This window comes from Spermophilus citellus (assembly GCF_964194105.1).
Source record: "Spermophilus citellus genome assembly, chromosome: 3".
Classification (NCBI taxonomy): Eukaryota; Metazoa; Chordata; class Mammalia; order Rodentia; family Sciuridae; genus Spermophilus; species Spermophilus citellus.
In genome coordinates, this window is record NC_138184.1 from 227,311,067 (window position 1) to 227,333,365 (window position 22,299).

The 22,299-nt window shown below is 43.3% G+C and overlaps 2 protein-coding genes across 2 annotated transcripts in view; one reads left to right on the forward strand and one right to left on the reverse strand.

The window, feature by feature from the left end:
- Positions 1-11,207, reverse strand: part of KMT2C (lysine methyltransferase 2C) — a 270,015-nt gene extending 258,808 nt beyond the window's left edge. The window contains 1 exon segment of the mRNA XM_081287862.1: positions 10,766-11,207. Within this exon segment, the coding sequence (XP_081143988.1) occupies positions 10,766-10,926 (161 nt within the window). The 5' untranslated portion in view covers positions 10,927-11,207.
- Positions 11,208-19,598: 8,391 nt separating this feature from the next.
- Positions 19,599-21,468, forward strand: CCT8L2 (chaperonin containing TCP1 subunit 8 like 2; the record flags this gene model as incomplete). The annotated part of the gene is made up of 1 exon (XM_081287337.1): positions 19,599-21,468. One exon carries the CDS (start codon positions 19,599-19,601, stop codon positions 21,267-21,269), a length of 1,671 nt encoding a protein of 556 aa, XP_081143463.1. The 3' UTR covers positions 21,270-21,468.
- Positions 21,469-22,299: the final 831 nt, after the last annotated feature.

Genomic DNA, 22,299 nt, shown 5'->3' on the forward strand with positions numbered 1-22,299 from the left:
TCCGGCACAACCAAAACAGACACTTCTGACACACACCTGCCACAGTCTGCTGCAACATGACAAGGCCCACAACAGATCATCATCTATGAAGAGTTTTCACAAGAAGAAAAAGCAATGATACTGTCTGCTTTCTAAACACTCCCTTCAAGGACCCAGCATGGAGGAGAAAGAAACTTCATCCCATCTTGCACCCAAGACAGTTTCCATCACAGAGCACTTCCTGCTTATAGAAATGCTCTTGTTCCAGGGGCTATGAACCCTGAACCCGTCAAAGCTTCTGGATACACATCAGATGTCCCTGAATCCTCTCAAATTACACAAAACTTACACATCTAGATTCACGTACATATTCTACTGTTGAAAGAGAGAATACACCAAAGGGATCCATAACTCCAGAGAGATTAAGAACCACATTCCATAGAACCCACACTGCGCTCTGACAAGTCAGTTGGGCAGATCTCTTCTCTTACTGCTTGTGCCTATTTAATACAAATACAGGACCCCATGCTACCTACTGTCCACAGTCACTTGTCAATTCCAACAACCTTGAGAAACTGGTGCTGTTATTATTCTACTTAGCAGATGGAATAATTGAAGCACTAAGAAATCAAGTCATTTACCCAATATCACACAGCTGTTTGAAAACTATAAAACTTCTCCAAATGAAGTGTGACTATTCACTTGTGCACAGATTTTTTACTTCTATTAGCTGACATGTCTTTCTGCTTAACACTCACCTGATTCAGGGAGAAAATTAAGTGATTTTTTATCATCAAAGACTCATCTTTGCTAGATTGCCAACTACAAATACATAGACCAGGAAATTCAGGAAAGGCCTTAAGAATCACAATAACTGAAGGAGGAACTTGAAAGATGTTTGTCCTGGGATAAAACATGGTTTGGAATTTTTAAGCTAAGAATCTGATAAATTTAAAGGTATCTGTTGATGACATGATCCTGTCTGGAGAAAATCCTGAAGAATCTATAAAAACTACTAATACTAATAAGTGAGTTTAGCAAGATAACAGAATACATAACCAATAAGCAATTGTATTTCTATATACTAGCAACAATTTTAAGTGAAATTAAGAAAATTCCACTTAGCACAGCATCAAAAAGTACTATTTAAGGAATAGATGTAAGGCGAAAAATGCACAAGATTGCTTTATATAAAAATCATGTTAAAATTAAAATTCTTCATTACACTGAAAATTATTGCTGACGGAAATTAAAATCAGAGGTCATTCATTTGATGCTTAAAAATCACATATGACAGAACATAAGTTCCAGTTTTATGGTTGCTTTTCCAATACAGGCATGATGTTTCTCCTCTCTTTTAACATTCAATGACTCCCCTACCTATTGTCTGCAGTAAAAAATCAAAAATCCCAATTTATACTTTCCCTTCCTCTTTTGCCACATAAAATGAGTGTGGTTTTTTGTTGTTGTTGTTGTTGTTGTTTTTTGGCTTTTGGTTTTTGTTTGTCTATCTGTTTTTTTGTACCAGGGATTAACCCTCTAGGATGTTTAACCACTGAACCACATTGCAGCCCTTTTTACTTTCATACAGGTTCTCAGTAAATTGCGAGGCTAGCCTTCAACTGCAATCCTCCTGCCTCAGCCTCCCAAGTCACTAGGATTACAGATGTGCACCACTACACCTAGCAAGATTTTTTCTTAAAAGGCCAAGGCCAGAGTCAGTCGGACTCAAATCCTGACTCAATCTCTCACTATGTGACTTTCCTGAAACAACTTCTTTATCTATAAAACTGAAACTAACAATTCTGCCATGTGATAATTACTAAAATATGGTTAGCTTCTGGTAAGCACTAGAAGTGTCTAAAATATACCAGCCAAGTTCTATTTTCTTACCTACCCTGCTCCTAAAGTAGTTCTCTTGGGAGAGTTTGTTTTTATTTATCAAGACTCCCTAAAATAAGACTGTAAATTGGTGCAACCACTATGGAAAGCAACATGGAGATACCTCAAAAAACTTGGAATGGATGCACCATTTGACCCAGCTATCCCACTCCTTGGTTTATACCCAAAAGACTTAAAATCAGCATACTACAGTGATGTAGCCACATCATTGTTTATAGCAGCTTAATTCACAATAGCTAAACTGTGGAACCAACCTAGATACCCTTCAAGAGATGAATGGATAAAGAAAATGTGGTACATATACACAACGGAATACTACCCTGCCTTAAAGAAGAATGAAATTATGGCACTTGCAGGTAAATGGATGGAACTAGAGAATATCATGCTGTGTGAAATAAGCTAATCCCAAAGAACCTAAAGCCAAATGTTTTCTCTCATGGCCGAATGCTGATCCATAGAGGGGCGGGGAAAGGGATATTGAAGAACGAAGGAACTTTGGTTTGTGTAGATGGGAGTAAGAGGAGAAGTGAAGCTGTGGGGATGGGAAGACGGTAGAATACCCTATATACATGTACGATCACACCACCGCAGTGACTCCGCACCATGTACGGCAAGACGAAGAAGAGGTGTGCTCCGTTTGTGTACAATATGTCAAAATACATTCTACTATAAAATAAGTAAATATATTTAAATACCAAAAGTGAACTAATTTACTAGAAAGAAGTATGGATGAATATATATTTAAAATCATAGATGTACATTACTTTCTAAATATTTTTCCTTTTTATTGAAAATTGATTAAAGGAGATATTGGAAAAAATTTCTGCAATTGATATGTAAAAGAATTAAAATCCAGGCTGGGGATATAGCTCAGTTGGTAGAGTGCTTGCCTTACATGCACAAGGTCCTGGGTTCAATCCCCAGCACCACAAATAAAAGAATTAAAACCCTTAATATATTATGTGAAATAGCTTTAACAGAAATGAAATATTATTGAGGAAATTACAGATTCAAGAGAAATGTACAACATGATGCTATCTATATAAAATTGTTCACCTATGCTTATAGTCCAAAAATGTATATAAAAATATACTATATCTTTGTATAAAAAAGAATAATATGCTATAAAAAATAATATTCTTGGGGCTGGGATTCTGGCTCAGAGGGAGAGCATTCGCCTTGCATTCATGAGGCACTAGATTCAATCCTAAGCACCACATAAAAATTTAAGAAAAACATGTAACTAAAATAATAATAATAATAATATTCTTATATGCATGGGATAATTTTTTGATAATTTCATTTTCTTCCTTGACAATATTTGTATTAAGATTTTATAATAAACATCTAATAATCATTTTTTTATTAAAAGACTCCCCCTAAAATAAGGTTTGCCTTCTCTAAATTTCCTCAACACTTTATGCAAACTTCTACCATAACATGTCGTTCTGCATTATTAGTATGCACTGACTTGTGAGGAATTGAAGCAAGGGATCTTGTTTTATTTTGGTCTCTCCAATGTATAGTACACCATAGATGCTCAGTAAGTTCCTTTTGTCTAACATGTTCCTGGGACAACGAATAGAAAACAAAGTAAACCTGACTGAGAAAAAAACATATGCTTACGGAACATATCCTAAAGAAAAAGAAAAAAGATTTTTAAGTCACCTATAACTCATTACATTATATAGCAATATTAATATCTGATTCCTTCCCTCCTCCCATCTACATGAATGGAACAAAACCATGAAGAACAAAAGCATGAAGCACAGTAAAGAAAGAATCAAGAGTCAAACCCCTATGCTTCCTGTATTATTTCTAGCTCTGAAAATGTCTTTTATATTTAATTGTATATTAAATACAACCCCTTAATTAAAATGCTGTAATATAAAAGTCTACCAGTCACATTCAATCATAGGTAACAAAAAATACTCCAAAGCCAAGTAATTTGTGGGCTACCCTCTCTAGTGTTCATTAGTGCTCTTCACCACGTATTTCCAGTTGTCTCTCCAGACTCATGATTGGGTTTTACTTCCTCGTCCCCATGAAGTCAGGTACTACAACACTACTTTTTCTAGCCAATGAAACAAAGAGAACTGACGTGCCACTTCTAGGTGCTATTTTTAACAGCCAGAGCACCATCTACCATGTTCTTTTTCCAATACTGGCAATGGTGGAAGGACAGAGTGGAGCCCCCTTCAGCCTCCAGAGCTAAGAGCAGAGCTGCCAATCCAGCCCATGACAAACACGTACGCAAGCAGGAAATAAACCCCTGAGGACGAAGCCACTAAAAACTGCACTTCTTTCTTACCACAGCATAATCTAGAGATTCTGACATACACATAAACAGTACTTAGTATTTCTCCACATCACCCCAACTTCAGTGTTAAGACTATTCTGCACAAAACAGGAACTCTGGTCTATCAGCAAGTTTTTAAAATAAGAAATGTAGGTATGATGTTTTTAAAGGAAAAAAAAAAACAATCAAAGAATAGCAGAATTAATTTTTCAATGAAAAGATTACAAAACTTTAACTGTACATAAAAAAGGCACAGAGGAGCTGAGCGTGATAGTATATGCCAGTGATAAAGGAGGCTGAGGCAGGAGGATCACAATTTCTTCTTTTTTTTAATATTTATTTTTTAGTTGGACACAATATCTTTATTTACTTATTTTTATGTGGTGCTGAAGATGGAACCCAGGGCCTCCCATGTGCTAGGCAAGTGCTCTACCGCTGAGCCACAACCCCAGCCCCTGGAGAATCACAATTTCAAGACCAGCCTCAGCAACTTAGCAAGGCCCTAAACACTTAGCGAGACCCTGTCTCAAACAGCTGAGGATGTAGCTCAGTGGAAAAGTGCCCTTGAGTTCAATCCTGAGTAACCCCCCCCCCAATAAAAGGGACAAAAGTACTACTTAAGTGGGAACATACTATTAATCTATTCTCCACAAAATAAACACTTCTACTACATCCTTACCATGCTGAGTTCACTAAACTAGGGTTGGAGGTACAGACCGTGTGCCTAGCATGTGTAAGGCCCTGGGTTCAATCCTCAGCTTAAAAAAAAAAAAATAGACTAGAGACTCAGAATTCAACAGAACACTGCAAACACTACCCATCAACTGGGGCTGGCCTTCAATCATTTGCCACCCCAAGTGGTTCAACATCACTATTAGATGTTATAAACTGCTCAACATGGGAGAGACTTCTAGCTGCTTCATCGTTCACCATTCCCAAAGTTAGTAACCAGACTCTGCATATTAGGCAGCAACATGCTCAGCAAAGGGACTGCACTCCCAGCCTCCTCTGCAGCTACACGGGCTACTGTGCCTAGATTCCAGCCATGACACAAAAGCTAAAACATGCCACTTCTGAGAAGTATTTTTCAAAGGCAGAGAGTGTACCCTTGGTCTCCTCTTCCTCCAATCTGCTTCATGGGACACAAGACAGAATAACTGGGGCTCTAGAAGCCATTATGCAGTCTTAGGGCAACAGCTATACTCCAGAAACCTCTAAGTAGTAAGATAGGAGACAAGACCCTGGTGACTTTGTGGTGCAGAGGCACCATACCAGCCTACTGCCCACATTCCAGAATCTGATGTGAAAGAGAATTAAACACCCAATTCAAGTCACTATTATTCTGAAGTTATCTATCACACATACTGAATCCTTACACCCTGCTGTTGGCAATCGGCTCAGAAATACAACCCAGATCTTTCAACAGAGTCCATGATATAGAAAAATAAATATATGAGATCTCTGTTAGTAAGTCAAAAAGGTAAAATAATACCTTTCTTTAATGTTGATGATTTTAATTCTGCTATTTTCCTATTATTATCTAATTATAGTCCAATCTACAGAGATAACTGCATTTTTAAGTATCATTTAACTCAACAACAGTAACCTATCTCTATTTCAAAATATTGTAGGGAAATAAGGGCCAAAAGCAGAGGACAGCCTCATTTAACTATCTCAATAAAAGAAGTTCAGGGCTGGGGATGTGGCTCAAGCGGTAGCGCGCTCGCCTGGCATGCGTGCGGCCCGGGTTCGATCCTCAGCACCACATACAAAGATGTTGTGACCGCCGATAACTAAAAAATAAATATTAAAATTCTCTCTCTCTCTTAAAAAAAAAAAAAATAAAAAAATAAAAGAAGTTCAAAAAAGAGTACGCTTGTTATCGTTTGTATCCCACATATTAAGTTCTTAGAGGCTCTAACTCATAAAGCCAAGCCGTCTGTGTCTATTACATACTGCTGATCAACAACCACCACAAAATAGATTATAACAACCATTTTATTTATTCATGATTTTACAAGCTGGGCTAGGCTCAGCTGCATGGTTCCTCTGCTACTCTCACTGGTGTTCGCTTTTGTGATTGGGTTCATGGAGCAAGTCACCCAGGGTCTGAACCACAGAATAAAGCCCACACTGATTAGTCTATCTTCAAGAACCATCATGGCGTGGTACCATCCCCTATATTAGGCTTCTTTTCTAGTTACACTCACCAGGAAAACACCTTTGTAACTTCCCTCCTCAATAATTTCATGCCCACTATATATTCTCTCTCTTTTCACTCTACTTTCAGCAATCCCTCAAGGCTTAATTCAAGTACTACTTCTCTAAATCTTTGAGGACTTCTCTCTGCCACAGTAAATCTGGAAGAATTGACTGTCCGTCCCTGCACATGGTGCCTGCACAACTTACATGCTGTGTAACGTGAAAGATCTAAGAACAAGCTAATAGAAAGCATAAGACTTTTCAAACCATTTCACAATTGTGCACCGTACATAATCCCTGCTGTCATAAAACAACAGAAGTCCCAGGTGTGGTGATGCATGCCTGTGATCTAGGGACTCAGGAGGTTGAGGCAGGAGGATCACAAGCTTGAGGCCAGCCTGGGCAACTCAGTGAGGACCTAAGCAACTTAGCAAGACCTTGTCTCAATATAAAAAAATGAAAAAGAGCTGGGGATGTGCCTCAGTGATAAAGTACCCCTAGGTTCAATCCTCAGTATCAAGAAAAAAAAGAAAAGAAATGTAGAATAATTCTATATTTTGTATAGGCCTTTTCTAAAATATTGAAGTATAAAAAGAGCTGTGTCATTTGTCCTTAACTTGTTCCTAAGTCCCTCAAATTCTCCAAGTAAAGAACTGATACTTCCAATTCTAATTTCAAAATTGGTATTTCTACTATATTTTCACAATAACCACCAGCATACATTTATATGCAAGGGTCATCATATAAAATAAATTATTTCCATGTCACTCCATTTATCACTGAGTCACATCCCCATAACTTTTGCAACTTATCTTGCCAAGTTGTTCTGAAAATAGCCACTGTAGCAGAAACACAAGAGATTTTTGAGAAAGTGGGAAGGAATTAATCAACTTGTTGAAATTAAAAGATAAAAGGAGACCAAAACAATATAGAAAAAAATTAAAGAGAGAAACACACACATAAAAAAACTGATCAGAGAGTTTATTCCAGGGCTGGGAAGTAGCCGTCTGGCATGCATGAGGGCCCTGGGTTCTATTCCCAGTTACTGCAGGTGAGGGGTGGGGGAGGGGATGTGAACCATGTAATTATGCTCAAGGTAGCTCTCTAATATAATAACTGTCCTCTGAAAAGACAGTGGTTCAGGGTATAAACAGTTGACTCAAAAAGGGCCAAGGACAGTGCCTGACAAATCCTATCCCTACCACCTGCTGATACAGCACCATCCCCACTCTATTCCTCACATCAGCTTTGATAACTTGGTAAGAAATACAGTAGAATGTTTCTTTGGCTTCCCAACTTAGTAATGTGAATTTATGGTCTAAGGAAGGAGAAAATAAAATCAAAGCTTCAGGAAAAGTTCTGTTAATAGAAAAATCATTAGACTTCTTACATGTACTCACCCTGGCATGAGTCACTTTGCCAGTGGTAAGACCTGATAAAAGATTATGAGCTACTCCAAATAAGCAAATAATTAGATAGTCTTTACAGTTGAGGAGAACTTTAAGACAAATGTAAATTTCAGTGTTCCACTTGACATTTGTACAAGAGGAAATCACTATTTATGTACCACTTTTAAAACTGTACCTCTAAAATTAATAACTTCAAATATTTTAATTTTAGGTACTAAACATAATTTTTTAAATAGTTAATGTAAAGTCAGTAAGTATGTAGCCTATGCTTTTTTTTTCCAGTTGTAGACGGACACAATACCTTTATTTATTTATTTTATATGGTGCTGAGGATGGAACCCAGTGCCTCACATGTGCAAGGCAAGTGCTCCACCACTGAGCTACAACCCTAGTCCCTAGTCTGAGCTTTTTAAATATGATAAAACACATACACACAAAAATAAGCTAGTTAAAACAATAAAATGCTCTATTTAATTGCCAAAAATTCACCCTCTAGGAAAGCATAACAGGCAGTGCACTACTATTTTTTAATCCAAAAACAAATACACTACTTAAAAAATGTCATGTTATTTCTGTAACTTATTCCACTAAGTTAGTGACCATCTAATTATCATTGCCCATTTTAAAACCATTGTCTTTTACATTCCACAAAGAATACTTCCATTTCTTCAGTGAATTGTTTGCAATTTCACATTATTTCATGATTATAAACCTAAATCACATTTGTTATACACATCAGTTTTGCTTTCAGGGTGCCCACTGACCAAATACAGGGTCTTTTCAGCATGGATTCTAATATGGTGTGGAGACACAGTGAAAAACCTTCTCTTTGCTTTCTATTTCACATGCTATTTTTCATTCACACAATTCTAAAGCAATTGGAGATTCCATGCCCTTGAAAAGCCACCTAATTTTAAAGAATTCACTAAAAGATTGGAACCAAAGTTATCACTAGACTTACTTTCCCTATAAGAATACTGTACTGGGGTGGTGGGGGGAGAGGCTTGGTAGAGAGCTTGCATAACATGATTGATGCACTAGGTTCGATGCTCAGCACCTCATAAGTTTAAAATAAAGATATTGTGTACACCTATAAGTAAAAAATAAATATTAAAAAAAGAATAGCGTACTAGCTAATAAATATAAAGGAAAAGATTTTTCCAAGACACAGAATTACTCAAGACATTTCCCATAGTTTTGATATTTTATATTGTTACATTACATTACCATTCTCTGGAAATTTTTCAACTCCTCAAAAAGCCACCTTTTTCTTCACTTATAATATGAGATAAAAACTAAAATAAGAAAGTGGTCAATACACTAAATCAACATTCCTTCGGTGCTCCCTGGACTTGCACTAATACAACTGAACTCATTTCAATAGTAAGAGCATGTGCATGTGTGTACATACATGCTTGCTTTCTTTGGAGGCTAGGAGTGTTGACAGCATAGACAAGACTACCCTTTCTTTCTAAAGGAGAAATTTAAATGCAAATACAAAACCCGATCTTAAATTCATGTTCAATAAGAAACCAAGAAATATTTTTCACACAGTAAAAACGGGAAACAATTGAACTAAAATCCTAATATGGTTTGTCCCATGTTACTTTAAAGAATACAGAAAAGGGGCGAGAGGTCTACAGTTACTTAAAACTCCACCTTCCTTCTCAAATTTTAGTTAATGCAGGCATATCGGTAGTATTTCATATCCGACATTGTATTACAAGTGGTATAATAAACAAACTCTAACTTTGTATCACAAAGAAGCTAATACAAAGACGGATACATCCTGTGCTTGTTTCCCTCAAGATCTGTTACATGTTACAGCTAGGTAAGAGCTGGCAACAAAGTATGGAGACAACTGAAGGCCCCGAATCATTTTGTAGTTTAAAAAAAAAAAAAAAAAGTACATTCGGTTAGGAACTTAAGGGGTTCCCACAACCCCAGCCCTGCTCAGTAACACTACTATTTTTACTCCAAATCACCAAACATAACAATACTACTCCTAAACGACTGCATCTGAACCAGAGTCTAGCCATCAACGGGCTGGCTGGCGTGCACAGGTCCCAGCGCACCCCTCCACGACCAGCAGTTCAATGAGAGTATCATACAATGGAATGAGTAAGCAGCACACGCCATTCTACAACTTCGAGATAGACAAGCAGGGATCTTCCACAGCACCCCGAAGAGCCACAATAGCTGAGCGACTCACTGGCAATAAAACGGGTTTCTTAATTTACAGGCAAAGTTGCCGCAATTGCCATTTTGCAGAACCACCCCTAGACACCTCGGCGGCTGGGGTGCAGGGTCCTCAGGTACGCTCGAAAAGGACTGAAACCGCCTCCCAGTCCCGCTGGAGCCGCGGCTGCAAGTCGGGCAACAGCCGCCCGGCGTCCTCCGGGTCCAGGAGCTCCCCGCCGCGGGCCCGTGTAGGCACCGGCCGGGCTTCCGCGGCACCGGCCGGGCTTCCGCAGCCCGGGTAGCCCTCACCTGGCCGTGCACTCGGGCGGCGGAGGGCGCCGGGGGTGGGGGAGAGGGAGCCCGGGGCTCTTAACGCACCCCAAGGAACAGCGGCAGGTTGGTTCAGGAAAAGTTGCAAGAGCCGCCAGCTGACAAAGGAGGCCCTGCCCGCTCCTCCGGCCGCTCTCGCCGGCCGCCCGGGACCCCGGGGCCTCGGCGTTTGACAGCTCGGGCCGCGGCCGCCCGCCAGGGCGCCACCTGGGTGCGCGTCGCAGTGCCTGTGACGCCCGGCCAGGCCACGGAGTCTACTGAGCCGTCCCCGAGCAGCGCAGCCCCGGGCGGCAGCGCGCGAGGCGGAACTAAAAGTAAAGTGCGCGGCGCGGGCGGCGGGACCCCGCGTCCGCCAGCGCCGGGCCACCCCCGCGGGCCGGGGGCGCGGGCCGGGCCGGGGGCGGGCGCCTGACAGCCCGCGCCCCGCGCCGCCGCGGCCGCTGGCTCCGCGCGCTCAACTTACTTCTTTCTGGCTCTCTGGAAAGGGGAAGCGCCATCTTTGCGAGGCCGGCCCCGAGGTCTTTTGTCTGCGGCTGCGGGGCTCGGGGCCGGGGCTCCGGGCTCCTCGGGGGGTGGTGGCGGCGGCTGCGGCTGCTCCGCGCTCCGGTCCTCCTCCGACGACATCCTAGTCACCAGGAAAGACACATGGGTCCCGGTCCTCCTCCTGGGGGGCTCCTCCCGCCGCCGCGGCCGCCGCCGCCGCCGCTGCTGCTCGGGTTCCTCCTCCCCGGCTCAGCCTCTCGCATTTCCCGCAGCCCCGGGAGCAGCAGCAGGTACCGGGAGAGGCGGCCGCGGGGAGCGAGCAGGACACGCACTCACACACATCGGCGCGGGAGCGCGCTCGCGGCGCGCGGGGGCCGGCGGGGGCGGCGGTGCGGGGCGGGGCGGGCGGGGCCGCGGTGCGGGGCGGGGCGGGCCGGGCCGGGCGGCGGTGCGGGGCGGGCGGGGCGGGGTGGGGCGCGGGCGGCGGCGGGCGGGGCGCCGGGGTCTTGCCGCGCCCCTCCCCCAGCCCCCGCCGCGCGCGGAGAAAGGGCCGCGGAGGGGGGCGACGGGCGGGCGGGCGGGCGGGCGGCCGGGCGGGGGTCGCGGGCGGTGCCCCTCCCCCGCCGGCGGCAGTCCGCCCGTCAGACGCCGCGGCTAAGTTTTGACAGCTGCTCCAGTTGTTGTGGTGGGTTCCGGGCGGCGCGAGCGCCGGCCCCCCGCTCGCTCGCGCCCGCGCGCACACGCTCGCTCGCACTCGCTCGCCCTCCGGGGCAGGGGAGGAGGAAGTTTTGCGGGTGTGCGTGCACCACACACACACACACACCCCACCGTGGCCGTCGCGCGAGGCCCGCGCCCGGCTCCCCCGGGGCGACCCGCACCACAGACCTCTCAAACTCGCCGCCGTCTCGCCCACACACGGCCGCTCGCGCCCCCGCCCCCGCTCCCGGCCCCCTCCCGCCCCCCGCGCCCGCTGCCACTCACGGGGCTGGCTCCGCGCATGCGCCGCGCCGCCGCCCGCGGACGCGCCGCCGTGACCTCACGCCCCTCCCCCGCGCCCCGCCCGCTCTGACGCGGCGCCGGCCCGCGCGGCTGCGGCCCCACTGCGCCCCGGCTCGGGCGGCGCCAAGCTGCGGACTTGAGTCCGGGATCCGGAGCCCAGCGGGGTCGGCCCTGGGACACCGGCACGCGACGCCTCCGCACCCCCGCCGGCGCCCCAGGCCCGGTGTCACCCGGGGTCCATGGTCGCAGGCGGCTGTGCAGAAGAAACGTGGTGCAAGTTGGTTACGGTGCAGTTGCGCTGAGAGTGCGAGGTTATAGCGTCATTTTTAAAAATCCAGAGAGGGCTTATAAAGCTGTCAGACAAAAAGAAGCTCAACAACTTGGCAAATAAAACGCTGAAACACACGATGAGGTTTTCGTGTTCAGTGTGTTGTGCCGGAGGGACTAAGACCCCAGTGTCTCCGAGACCTCCTCCGGAAAGGCAGAGCCGGCTGGAGGAGCCCGAGGCGCACAGCCACGCAGGGACTGTCCTGACGGAGAAGGTCTGCACAGTGCTCTCTCCTGCTTTCCAGTCCCTGCTCGTCACCACAGGGAGTGGAAACTGCACGTTGGGACTAGGGGACTGTTAAGACCAATCAGCCGTTTTTGGAAGGACTGGGGTAAACTGTCCCCCTGTAGGCACCTACCCTGGGCCCCCCGCGCGCTTTCCTTCCACCTTCCCAGCACTGTGAAAGGTAAAATAGTATATGCTTCTTTTCCACAGTGTTGTTGCCACCTTTACCTCCCAATAGCCAGTACATTAACTTTGAACTGTGTTTCCTACTTGGGAAAATTATACACACTTTGATTTCCAGAGCCTATTGAAATTGAAACTATAGGGTTTTGGGTTTTTTTTTCCCCTAATGGCCAAAATGAGGAACATAGTAAAATAGACATTTTAATCCTTCAGAGTTTAATCCTTGCAGGTTTTTTCAAGTTTACTAAATTTACAGATAGATGAACTTTGGGACTGGGAGAGAGGGCTGGTATGGTAAATACAAATTATAAATTTAAAGTATCTGTTACATATAGAAATACAACATATAATTATTGATAAACTTATGTGGTATATTTGAAGTTAATTATTATTAAGGACAAATATAAAAACTCACCCTTTTACATTTATTTCTGTACATTGCACAAGTACATCTTCAAATTTGGGTTCTTGATCCAAATGTTCAGCTGTCCTCAATACTGAAATTAGAATACTCATTTCAACTGTGAGTTTCAGTTGCACAAAATTACACATCAAAATAATTGACTTTGATACACTTTTTCAACACTTGGGAGAATTTAAGTGTAGATGTGTATATGCAAATTGCAAGTCACTACTGCTGGAGAGTTAAAAGGAAATAAAGACAGAGCAGAAATGGGGTAGAGTGCATGGAAGTGTAGCAATAGAGCTTGTGTGTAGAGGTACTTCGGGAAAGATAAAGGCTGATGTATGAGTAAGCCTGGCTTTGCATCTCCATTTCTCTGACCACTGAGCATACAGGGAGCTGGGATCTGTTTTCACAAAGCCCATAGCCAACTCATTGACATGAAGTTACCATGGGCAGAGCAAATAAAATATGGTGCTGATAAAGGATTCAAGGAATACTTATTCAACACAAATAAAGGTTTTCCAGAGGTTTTTCCATCTCAATCATCCAAATTATACAGCTCTGAGACCTCCATGGCAAAAATCCAGGAATCATGTAGCTGAAGTTCCTCAGATTATATAGTCAGAAAGATATGAGTGTCTGGAAGAGGGATCAAATGCAATTTAAAAAAAAAATAGAATGTCTACTTTCTAATAAGTACCTTCTAAATGTGCATTTTAAAAAACATGGTAGATATTCACTAAACTGTTAATAACAATCACCTCTGAAGGACTGCATCACAAGGGACTTTTACTTTATAACAATTTTCTAAAATAGTTGAAATAACTATAATGCAACAGCAAAAAGCTTTTTAAACAAGTAAAATAATTGGACTCTTTCAAGTGTATGCATATATATATATTTTTTTTATTATTTACTTATTAGTTATTGGCGGACACAACATCTTTGTTTGTATGTGGTGCTGGAGGATCGAACCGGGGCCGCACGTATGCCAGGCGAGCGCGCTACCACTTGAGCCACATCCCCAGCCCCTGCATATATATTTTAAATGTTGTGGGGGACTATGTGGGACTTTTATTTGCAGTAAGAACAAGAGGGAAGATTATTTGAGAGTCTAGCAAACAAGAGACAGTGAATAAAACTTCATAGAAAGGTCCAGTCTTACTAATTGAAGGCTTATTAACTGTCATTGAATGATTTTTATTTAGAGTGCAGTCTTTATTGTTTTGCTTTTAGTGAATATGAAACTATCCCTGCAGCTCTTCCGCAGTTTCCTACTGATGTTTTTCATCTCTTGTTGGTTTCCCGTGAAGTCTTAAAAGTCTTCAGTTCATCAAGATTCATTGCTGTTCTTGTGGTAGTTCTTGGTTTTTGAAACCAAAATTTCACAGCCATGGAAGGATAGGTGAAAATTTAAATTCTAAAATAAATAAATAAAAACTTAAATTCTAGATATTATCATTTTTGCACTCATATTTTTAGCATTAAAATTGAACCTTGCTGGGGATATAGTTCAGTGTTAATGGCTTACATAGCTTTCACAAAGCCCTGGGTTCAATCCCCAGCATCGCAAAAAAAAAAAAAAAAAAAAAAAAAAGAATAGAAAAAGAAACTTCAGGGGCTGGGGATGTGGTTCAAGCGGTAGCGCGCTCGCCTGGCATGCATGCGGCCCGGGTTCGATCCTCAGCACCACATACAAACAAAGATGTTGTGTCCGCCGAAAACTAAAAAATAAATATTAAAATTCTTTAAAAAAAAAAGAAAAAGAAACTTCAGTAATGTATATATTTTACCCTTGAGATGGAAAACTTAAAGAAACTGAGAAAAAAACAAACAGAACAATAATCTTCAAAATTTATTTGAGTATGAGAGTATGAAGCATAAGTGGAATTGTGCAGTGCTTCTTATGAGTCTTGCTCTCTGAGGGTCTCTACTTTAAGCCTGGCAGGAGTATAATATGATAAACAAAAAGGACAAGGAGGCAATGAGAAAATAATCATAGAAAAACATGCAAATAGATTAAATACTTATATCCACATCATGTACAACCAGAGAAATTAAAAGTTATGCTCCATTTGTGTACAATGAATCAAAATGCATTCTGCTGTCATGTATAACTAATTGGAACATATTAAAAAATTAAAAAAAGATAACACCAATAATGAATTGTCTAATTAATGTGGACTTCTTTTATCAATTGAAGAAACTTTTGATTTTTATATTAAATAATGTCATTTATATTTTAAACATTAACAGTAATAAATAAAATGATAATAATAATAAAAAAATTACATCCATTGTGTCCAAGACCATAATTTAGGGAAGCCAGAGCTGATGTCTGTGTCTATTCACAATAGGGTGGTACAGAAAACATTCTGCTGGCAAGTGTAATAGACTAGAAGTTCTCAAGTGACGAGGTCTCCCGCTCTCCTCTTCCACTCCTTTCCTTATGCTCATCATCTTTTTAGGCACTCAAGTCACTGTATTAAATTCCTAGGGGCTACCATCCCCAAGTGCCACAAACTGGGGTAGCTGAAGACAATAGAAATTTATTCTCTTATAGTTCCAGGTGCCAGAAATCCAAATTAGGTATCCATAGAACTGGTTTCTTCCAGCAGGCTCTGAGGAAGACTCTCTTCCATGCCTTTCTCTTAGTGGCTGGTGTGCATCCCAACCCTGGGGGTTAATCATCTTAATTAATTATATCCACAAAGAACTCTATTCCTAAATAAGGTCACATTCAGAGGTTGCAGCAAGGACATGAATTTTTGGAGGGAAATCATTCAGCCCAGTAAACTGCCAAGCAGCCTATAATAATGCTTACACATCTTAGCAGATAAAAATATATATTATTAAGATGGCTGGGGATGTAGCTTAAGTGATAGAGCAGTTGCCTCATATGCAGGAGGCCCTGGGTTCCATCCCCAGAAGTGCCCCAATGCCTAGATTATGAAAGATGATAGATAGATTGATTGATTGATATTTTAAAATGTATATAATGGCCTAACCATATGTAGACTCTTCCTGGCATGAAAAATTGTTTATATTTGTTTTACATCTAATCTATATACCTGAAGGATGAATAAAACCCTCCAAAGTGAATTTAATAATGACAATATCCACAAAGTAAAAAGTAAAATTGAGATTTGGTAATTCTGTGGTTGGTTTGATCTGTGTAGAAAGACATCAAAAAAATCAGTCCAACAAACACAGTTTGGGGCCTAATTGACGAGATCAGCTGTCTTCGGTGTTCACTGACAATGCTAAGAGGATCACTCTCTTCTGTGCTCTATGGTCACACAGGATAGAATCATACATAAAGTTGAACACTCTTGCATGAGAAACAGTCTAGACCTCACCCACAACCCTTCAGGTGGAATATAGATTACTTGGCCTGGTTCAATGGGTGGAGAGTCCCTCCACCCTCCAAAAAGTGCTTGCCTCCCCCGCCCCACCTGCTTCCTCCTTACCAGCTGCAATCTTCAGGACTACGTTTGATGGACTACAAACTTTACTGTACTGCCCTATGCTCTTCTTTTCATCTGACCAGTTCCTCCTTTTTCCCCCCATTTTCTTCAGTTCTTATTTAAGACTTCACTTCCATCCTTCACCTCTGCTTTCCGCATGAAGACGGTTCAGTGTTCCCCTGGTTGTGGCTACACCTTGTGCCTTCTCCAATCACAGCTCTCACTGCTGGTAAGGAAAGGGCCCAATTAACTGCCTATACCCACCCTCTAAGCCCAGTGGAGACAGTGACAGTTATCTGCTTTCGTTTCCCAATTAGTCAACTTTGTACAATAAGTGGATTGGATATGAAAATGTTAGAGAGCTAAACCATCTTTTACAGAAGTGTCTATTACAAAGAAAGAAAGAAACTGTGTCTTGGGCTGGGGATGTGGCTCAAGCGGTAGCGCGCTCGCCTGGCACGCGTTTGGCCCGGGTTGGGTCCTCAGCACCACATACCAACAAAGATGTTGTGTCCGCCGAGAACTAAAAAATAAATATTAAAAATTCTCTCTCTCTCTCTCTCTCTCTCTCTCTCTCTCTCTCTCTCTCTCTCTCTCTCTCCTCTCTCACTCTCTCTTTAAAAAAAAAAGAAAGAAACTGTATCTTTATAGACAATGTATACATGTGTACTCTGCTACATTTTGTGTTGGTCGATACATTTTACATTTCTATAAAACCAGCAAGTCATCTTTGCCTCATTACCAACCTTTGTAACCTGGTGCTATCACAGGCTTTCAGAAACCTGGACATGTTTTTAGTGGAGTATCCAAAATCAAAAGAAGTCAAACCAGGTATGTGGCATGCCTAAAATTTCAGTGACTCGGGAGGCTGAGAGAAAACCACAAGCTCCAGGTCAGCCTGGGCAACCTTGTCTCAAAATAAAAAAGACTGAGGATGGAGCTCAATGGAAAGTACCCCTAGGTTCATTCCCAAGTACTGAAAACAAAAGTGGGTGGGGCAGAGATCTAAATAGTTGTCCATGGTCTTCAGACAAAATAATATTTTTCTAGAAACATTCTCTGAGCCAGGATAATGTTGTGAAGAAAAGAATTACAAAATAGCATACATGTGTCAGTCTACTTATTTAAAATTGTTACCTATGCATGCATATAATACATGTAAAGTAAAAATGTTCATCAAAAAATAAAAATAGTTATCTCCAGGTTGGGATCCCAAGTGACCTTTACTTTCTAAATACTTTTTTAAAAAATGTTTTAGCTGTAGATGGACACAATACCTTTATTATTCATTTTTATGTGGTACTGAGGATCGAACCCAATGCCTCACACATTCAAGGCAAGTGTTCTACCACTGAGCCACAATCCCAGTCCCTCTAAATACTTTTTTAAAAATTATAATTAATGATCTTACAAAAGCAATCAAATTTTCAGAGAAAAATGTTTTTTCCCCTCCAAAATGATCTCCTTTTTAACCTTAGCTGTATTGAACTTTCATTATGGCATGTTTCCTTTTCTTTCTTGCGGTCATTTCCTCTGTGGAAATATTAAACTAATACCCACCATCCTATCATTCATTACCCCTGGAAAGTGTCGTCAGTTTCAGAGCCCTATTTTTTCTTAGAACGTTGGCCAATAAACAAAGTGAACAGAATTTTCTCCAAATGAAAAATGGGCGATTTCCCCTAACTCAATGGATAGATGTGTTCATCAGTCCCACCTGGTACTCTCCTTAACCCCCATCAAATGCTGGATTCATTAGGTTCAAATCTGTTTCACTGATAGTTTCTAAGTTCCTATCTTTGTATTTCTCATTGTGCTGAACACAGTGGCACTACAGAAACATTGGTTAAATTAAAGATGCATCATTATTCTGTATGAGGAAAGGGAGGAGGAGGAAAGACAGGACGTGAAAGGAAGGGACCTACATTGTTGGGGTTTTTTTATTTTTATTTATTTTTATGTGTTGCTGAGGATTGAGCCCAGGGCCCTGCACGTGCTAGGCGAGTGCTCTACTGCTGAGCCACAACCCCAGCCCAGATTGTTTTGTCTAGTTTTTGTTTTTGTTGTTTGCCTTTATTTTGTGTGGTTGCTTGGGTGTTTGTTTTTGCACTGGTGGGATGGAACCCAAGAACTCTTTCAGTTTTGGTGTGTGTGTGTGTGTGTGTGTGTGTGTGTGTGTATGTGTGTTATCAGGGATTGAACCCAGGGCTTGGTGCATGCTAAGCAAGCACTCCACCACTGAGCTGCAGCCCCAGCCCACAGGGACTTAAATCCCAAGGGCTGAAGGTAAGAAGGGCAATTAGCATTTCCGCCTCAGGGCTACCACTCGGGTCTTGCTGGTCTTCCACCACCCTGACCCTCTGGAGCCATTTCTATTTTTATGACTTGTAGGCTGTCAGCATCTTCCCCTCCTTTGTGAGCTGCCTGTTCCAGCTCAGAGACATCACTGGCACTGGCAGTTGCTGCACAGGTACATACACTGTTGCCGCCTCCCACAGGCAACCTTAAAGGCCAGCAGACCCACAGACACCTGAAGGAACCTGATTAAACAGGCACATGCTGATAAGATAGCCAAAAAGGCAAAGCAGGCAGACAGCAAAACACGACTAGAGTTACACAGCTCTCCAAAAGAAAGTAAAACAACAAAACACAGACACCATCTCTTTGTTATCCTTCAAAAACAAATAAAAGAGCCCCCAGAGCTGCTGGGAATCTGAAATGGGTAGGTATTTTTGTCTCATTTCCTCTTCATTGTTGCCCCAGCTTATAAGAAACTCTGGGGTCTGGAGCAAGGCTGGATGACACTGGCCTTGTATGTGGACCCCACAGCTGGACAATAAGATCTGGCTATTGCCTGCCAGTAGGGCCTCCCAATTCTAACCGTCCTTCTGTGACCTCATTCCCTACCACTAGTTCCATTTGCCACTTTGTGATTTCATCAATTAAAGATCCCATTTCAGCTACTGAGCGTCAGAAGCCCCAAGAGCCCAGCTCCCTTACAGAATCAGTTTTGGGGGTGGTTTTAGGACTGAGCTTCCTGCAGATCATGCTTGGACTTGAGCCAGAGTGCCTCTCCAGGTTGACTTCTTCACATATCAGGTAATGGGCATTTGATTCCTGCTTCCACTGAGCCCCAGAGTAGCTTCAAAGACCACTGCTGTCTCTAGAGCATCTCTACAGACCACGGGGTCCCCTCTTCCAGGCCATGGGCAGCAGAGTCCTTCCAGCCCTGGAACTACCTAAGAGGCTGGGGCCCAGCCTGGAGGACAGCCAAAGAACTCCAGGAGGGGTACGAGAAAACCTGCTGAGCAGCACAGCTGCAATCCAGACCCTGGCCAGTGTCATCCGGCCTTGCTATGGCCCCCAAGGCCGGCAGAAGTTCCTAGTAACAGACAATGGGGAAACTGTGTGCACGGGCTACACTGCTGCCATCCTCAGGGCCCTGCAGCTGGAGCACCCAGCAGCCAGGTTTGTCCGAGAAGCAGCCCAAACACAGGCAGAAAACAGTGGGGACGGCACCGCATTCGTGGTTCTCCTGATAGAAGCCCTGCTGGAGCAGGCTGAGCACCTCCTGAGGGCAGGGCTTCCTCGCACCCAGCTCCGGGAGGCCTATGCCACTGCCAATAAAGAAGTCCTGGCTGCACTGCCTTCCCTGGCCATCAGGTCTCTGGGGCCTTTGGAAGATCCGTCCTGGGCCCTCCACTCTGTGATGAATACTCACTCCCTGTCCCACACAAACTACTTGACCAAACTGGTGGCCCAAGCTTGCTGGGCTAGTAAGGAGCCAGATGGTAGCTTCAAGCCTGAGCGCGTTGGAGTGTGCACACTGCGTGGAGGGACCCTGAAGGATTCGCACCTCCTCCCAGGGTTAGCAATATCCGGAGAACCCTGTGGTCAAATGACTGCAGTGTTGACTGGTGCCAGAGTGGCTCTGTTTGTTTGTCCCTTTGGTCCTGCCAACCCAAATGCACCAGCAACTGCCCATCTCTCTAACCCCAATGACCTAACTAAATTTATGACAGAAAGCGATCAATTACTAGAAAAGCAAGTAGCCCAGCTGGCAGCTGGGGGTATTAATGTGGCAGTGGTATGGGGGGACATTGATAAGAAAGCCCTCATCCTGGCCGACAATTATGGCATCATGGTGATTCAAGCCAAGTCCCGGAAGGAGGTGGCTTATCTGAGTGAGGTGCTGGGCACCCCCCTGCTAACTTATCTGCTTCCTCCCCTGGAGCCAGGGAGATGCCATCGGATTTACAGACAGGAGCTGGTAAACGGTGTGGCTGTGCTATTTGAGTGCGAATCTGTGGGCACCCCCGCCCTCACGTTGGTCCTCAGGGGTGCCACAGCTGAGGGGCTGCGGGGTGCAGAACAGGCTGTCTACCATGGCATTGATGCCTATTTCCAGCTGTGTCAAGATCCCAGACTGCTTCCAGGAGCTGGCGCTGTGGAGATGGCCCTGGCCAGAACGCTCTCCGATAAAGGAAGCAAATTGGAAGGGCCAAACGGTCCAGCATTCCTAGCATTTGCCCAAGCCCTGAGGTCTCTTCCTAAAACCTTGGCAGAGAATGCAGGCTTAGGTGTTTCACAGGTGATGGCAGAAATGAGTGGAATTCACCAGGCTGGGAACTTTTTAATTGGAGTTGGAACTGAAGGGATAATAAATGTGGCCCAGGAGGGGGTGTGGGACACCCTAATGGCCAAAGCCCAAGGACTTCAAGCAGTGGCTGAAGCAGTGCTGCAGCTTGTGACTGTAGATGAGATTGTGGTGGCCAAGAGCAGCTCCCTGAATCAGCAGATCTTGAATCCCGACTCCAAGGCGGCCAAGGAATGCCTGTCTCACCCAAGGAAAAAAATCCTTCAAATGTACAAGTAGCAACATCTTCAATAAAGTGGGGGATTGCCAAGGAAGGCCTAATCACCCCCCAAAATCGATACTTGCCTTATTTATTTCCTCCGGGTTTCGTACTTTGGGAGTCAGTTTCTTTAGATAAAAACATGAAGGAACATAAAAGTTTTTTCCACCGATTTCCTTTTCAAGTCTTGACTTTTTCATTTCCTATTTCTCTCCATCAGGTTCTGTTTCTTTCTATAATAAGAGCAGGATTCAATTCTAATAAGATCTTTAAATTGAGTACCTGAGTTTGGGGATGCGGAAAAAAAAAAAAAAGAGGCAGTAATCCCTTCTCAACCATGATGTGAGTATTCTCTGAATGATATTCTAATATATGTAAATTTGTGTAGATGCCACTTTGGTACTCTGAAAATATCCAGCTTTTATAGGAGTGGCCAGTCATTCCTGTTGTGGTTATTGGAAAAAAGAGGAAATACCATTTTTAGACTATACATATATTTAATACATAATATCTTAAATTTTTTTTTAGTTGTAGATGGACACACAATACTTTTATTTTTATTTATTTATTTTTATGTGGTGCTGAGGATTGAACCTGTGCCTCATGCACTGAGCCACAATCCCAGCCCCTAATACATAATATTTAAAGTATATACTTATATGTTTGGATATAATATGTGTTTGTATATTATATGTATAACATGTGTTTAAGCTCAGGCTTGAAGCTACCATCTGGCTCCTTACTAGCCCAGCAAGCTTGGGCCACCAGTTTGGTCAAGTAGTTTGTGTGGGACAGGGAGTGAGTATTCATCACAGAGTGGAGGGCCCAGGACGGATCTTCCAAAGGCCCCAGAGACCTGATGGCCAGGGAAGGCAGTGCAGCCAGGACTTCTTTATTGGCAGTGGCATATGCAAGGCAGAAAATTGATGGGCAGGTGGAAAGCTAAGTTGTTTCTAAAAAGAATGGAGGCTGATGTGTAGCTCAGTGGTAGAGCATTTGTCTAGCATGTGCAAGGCCCTGGGTTCAATGAGCAGCACTATAAAGGTAAAT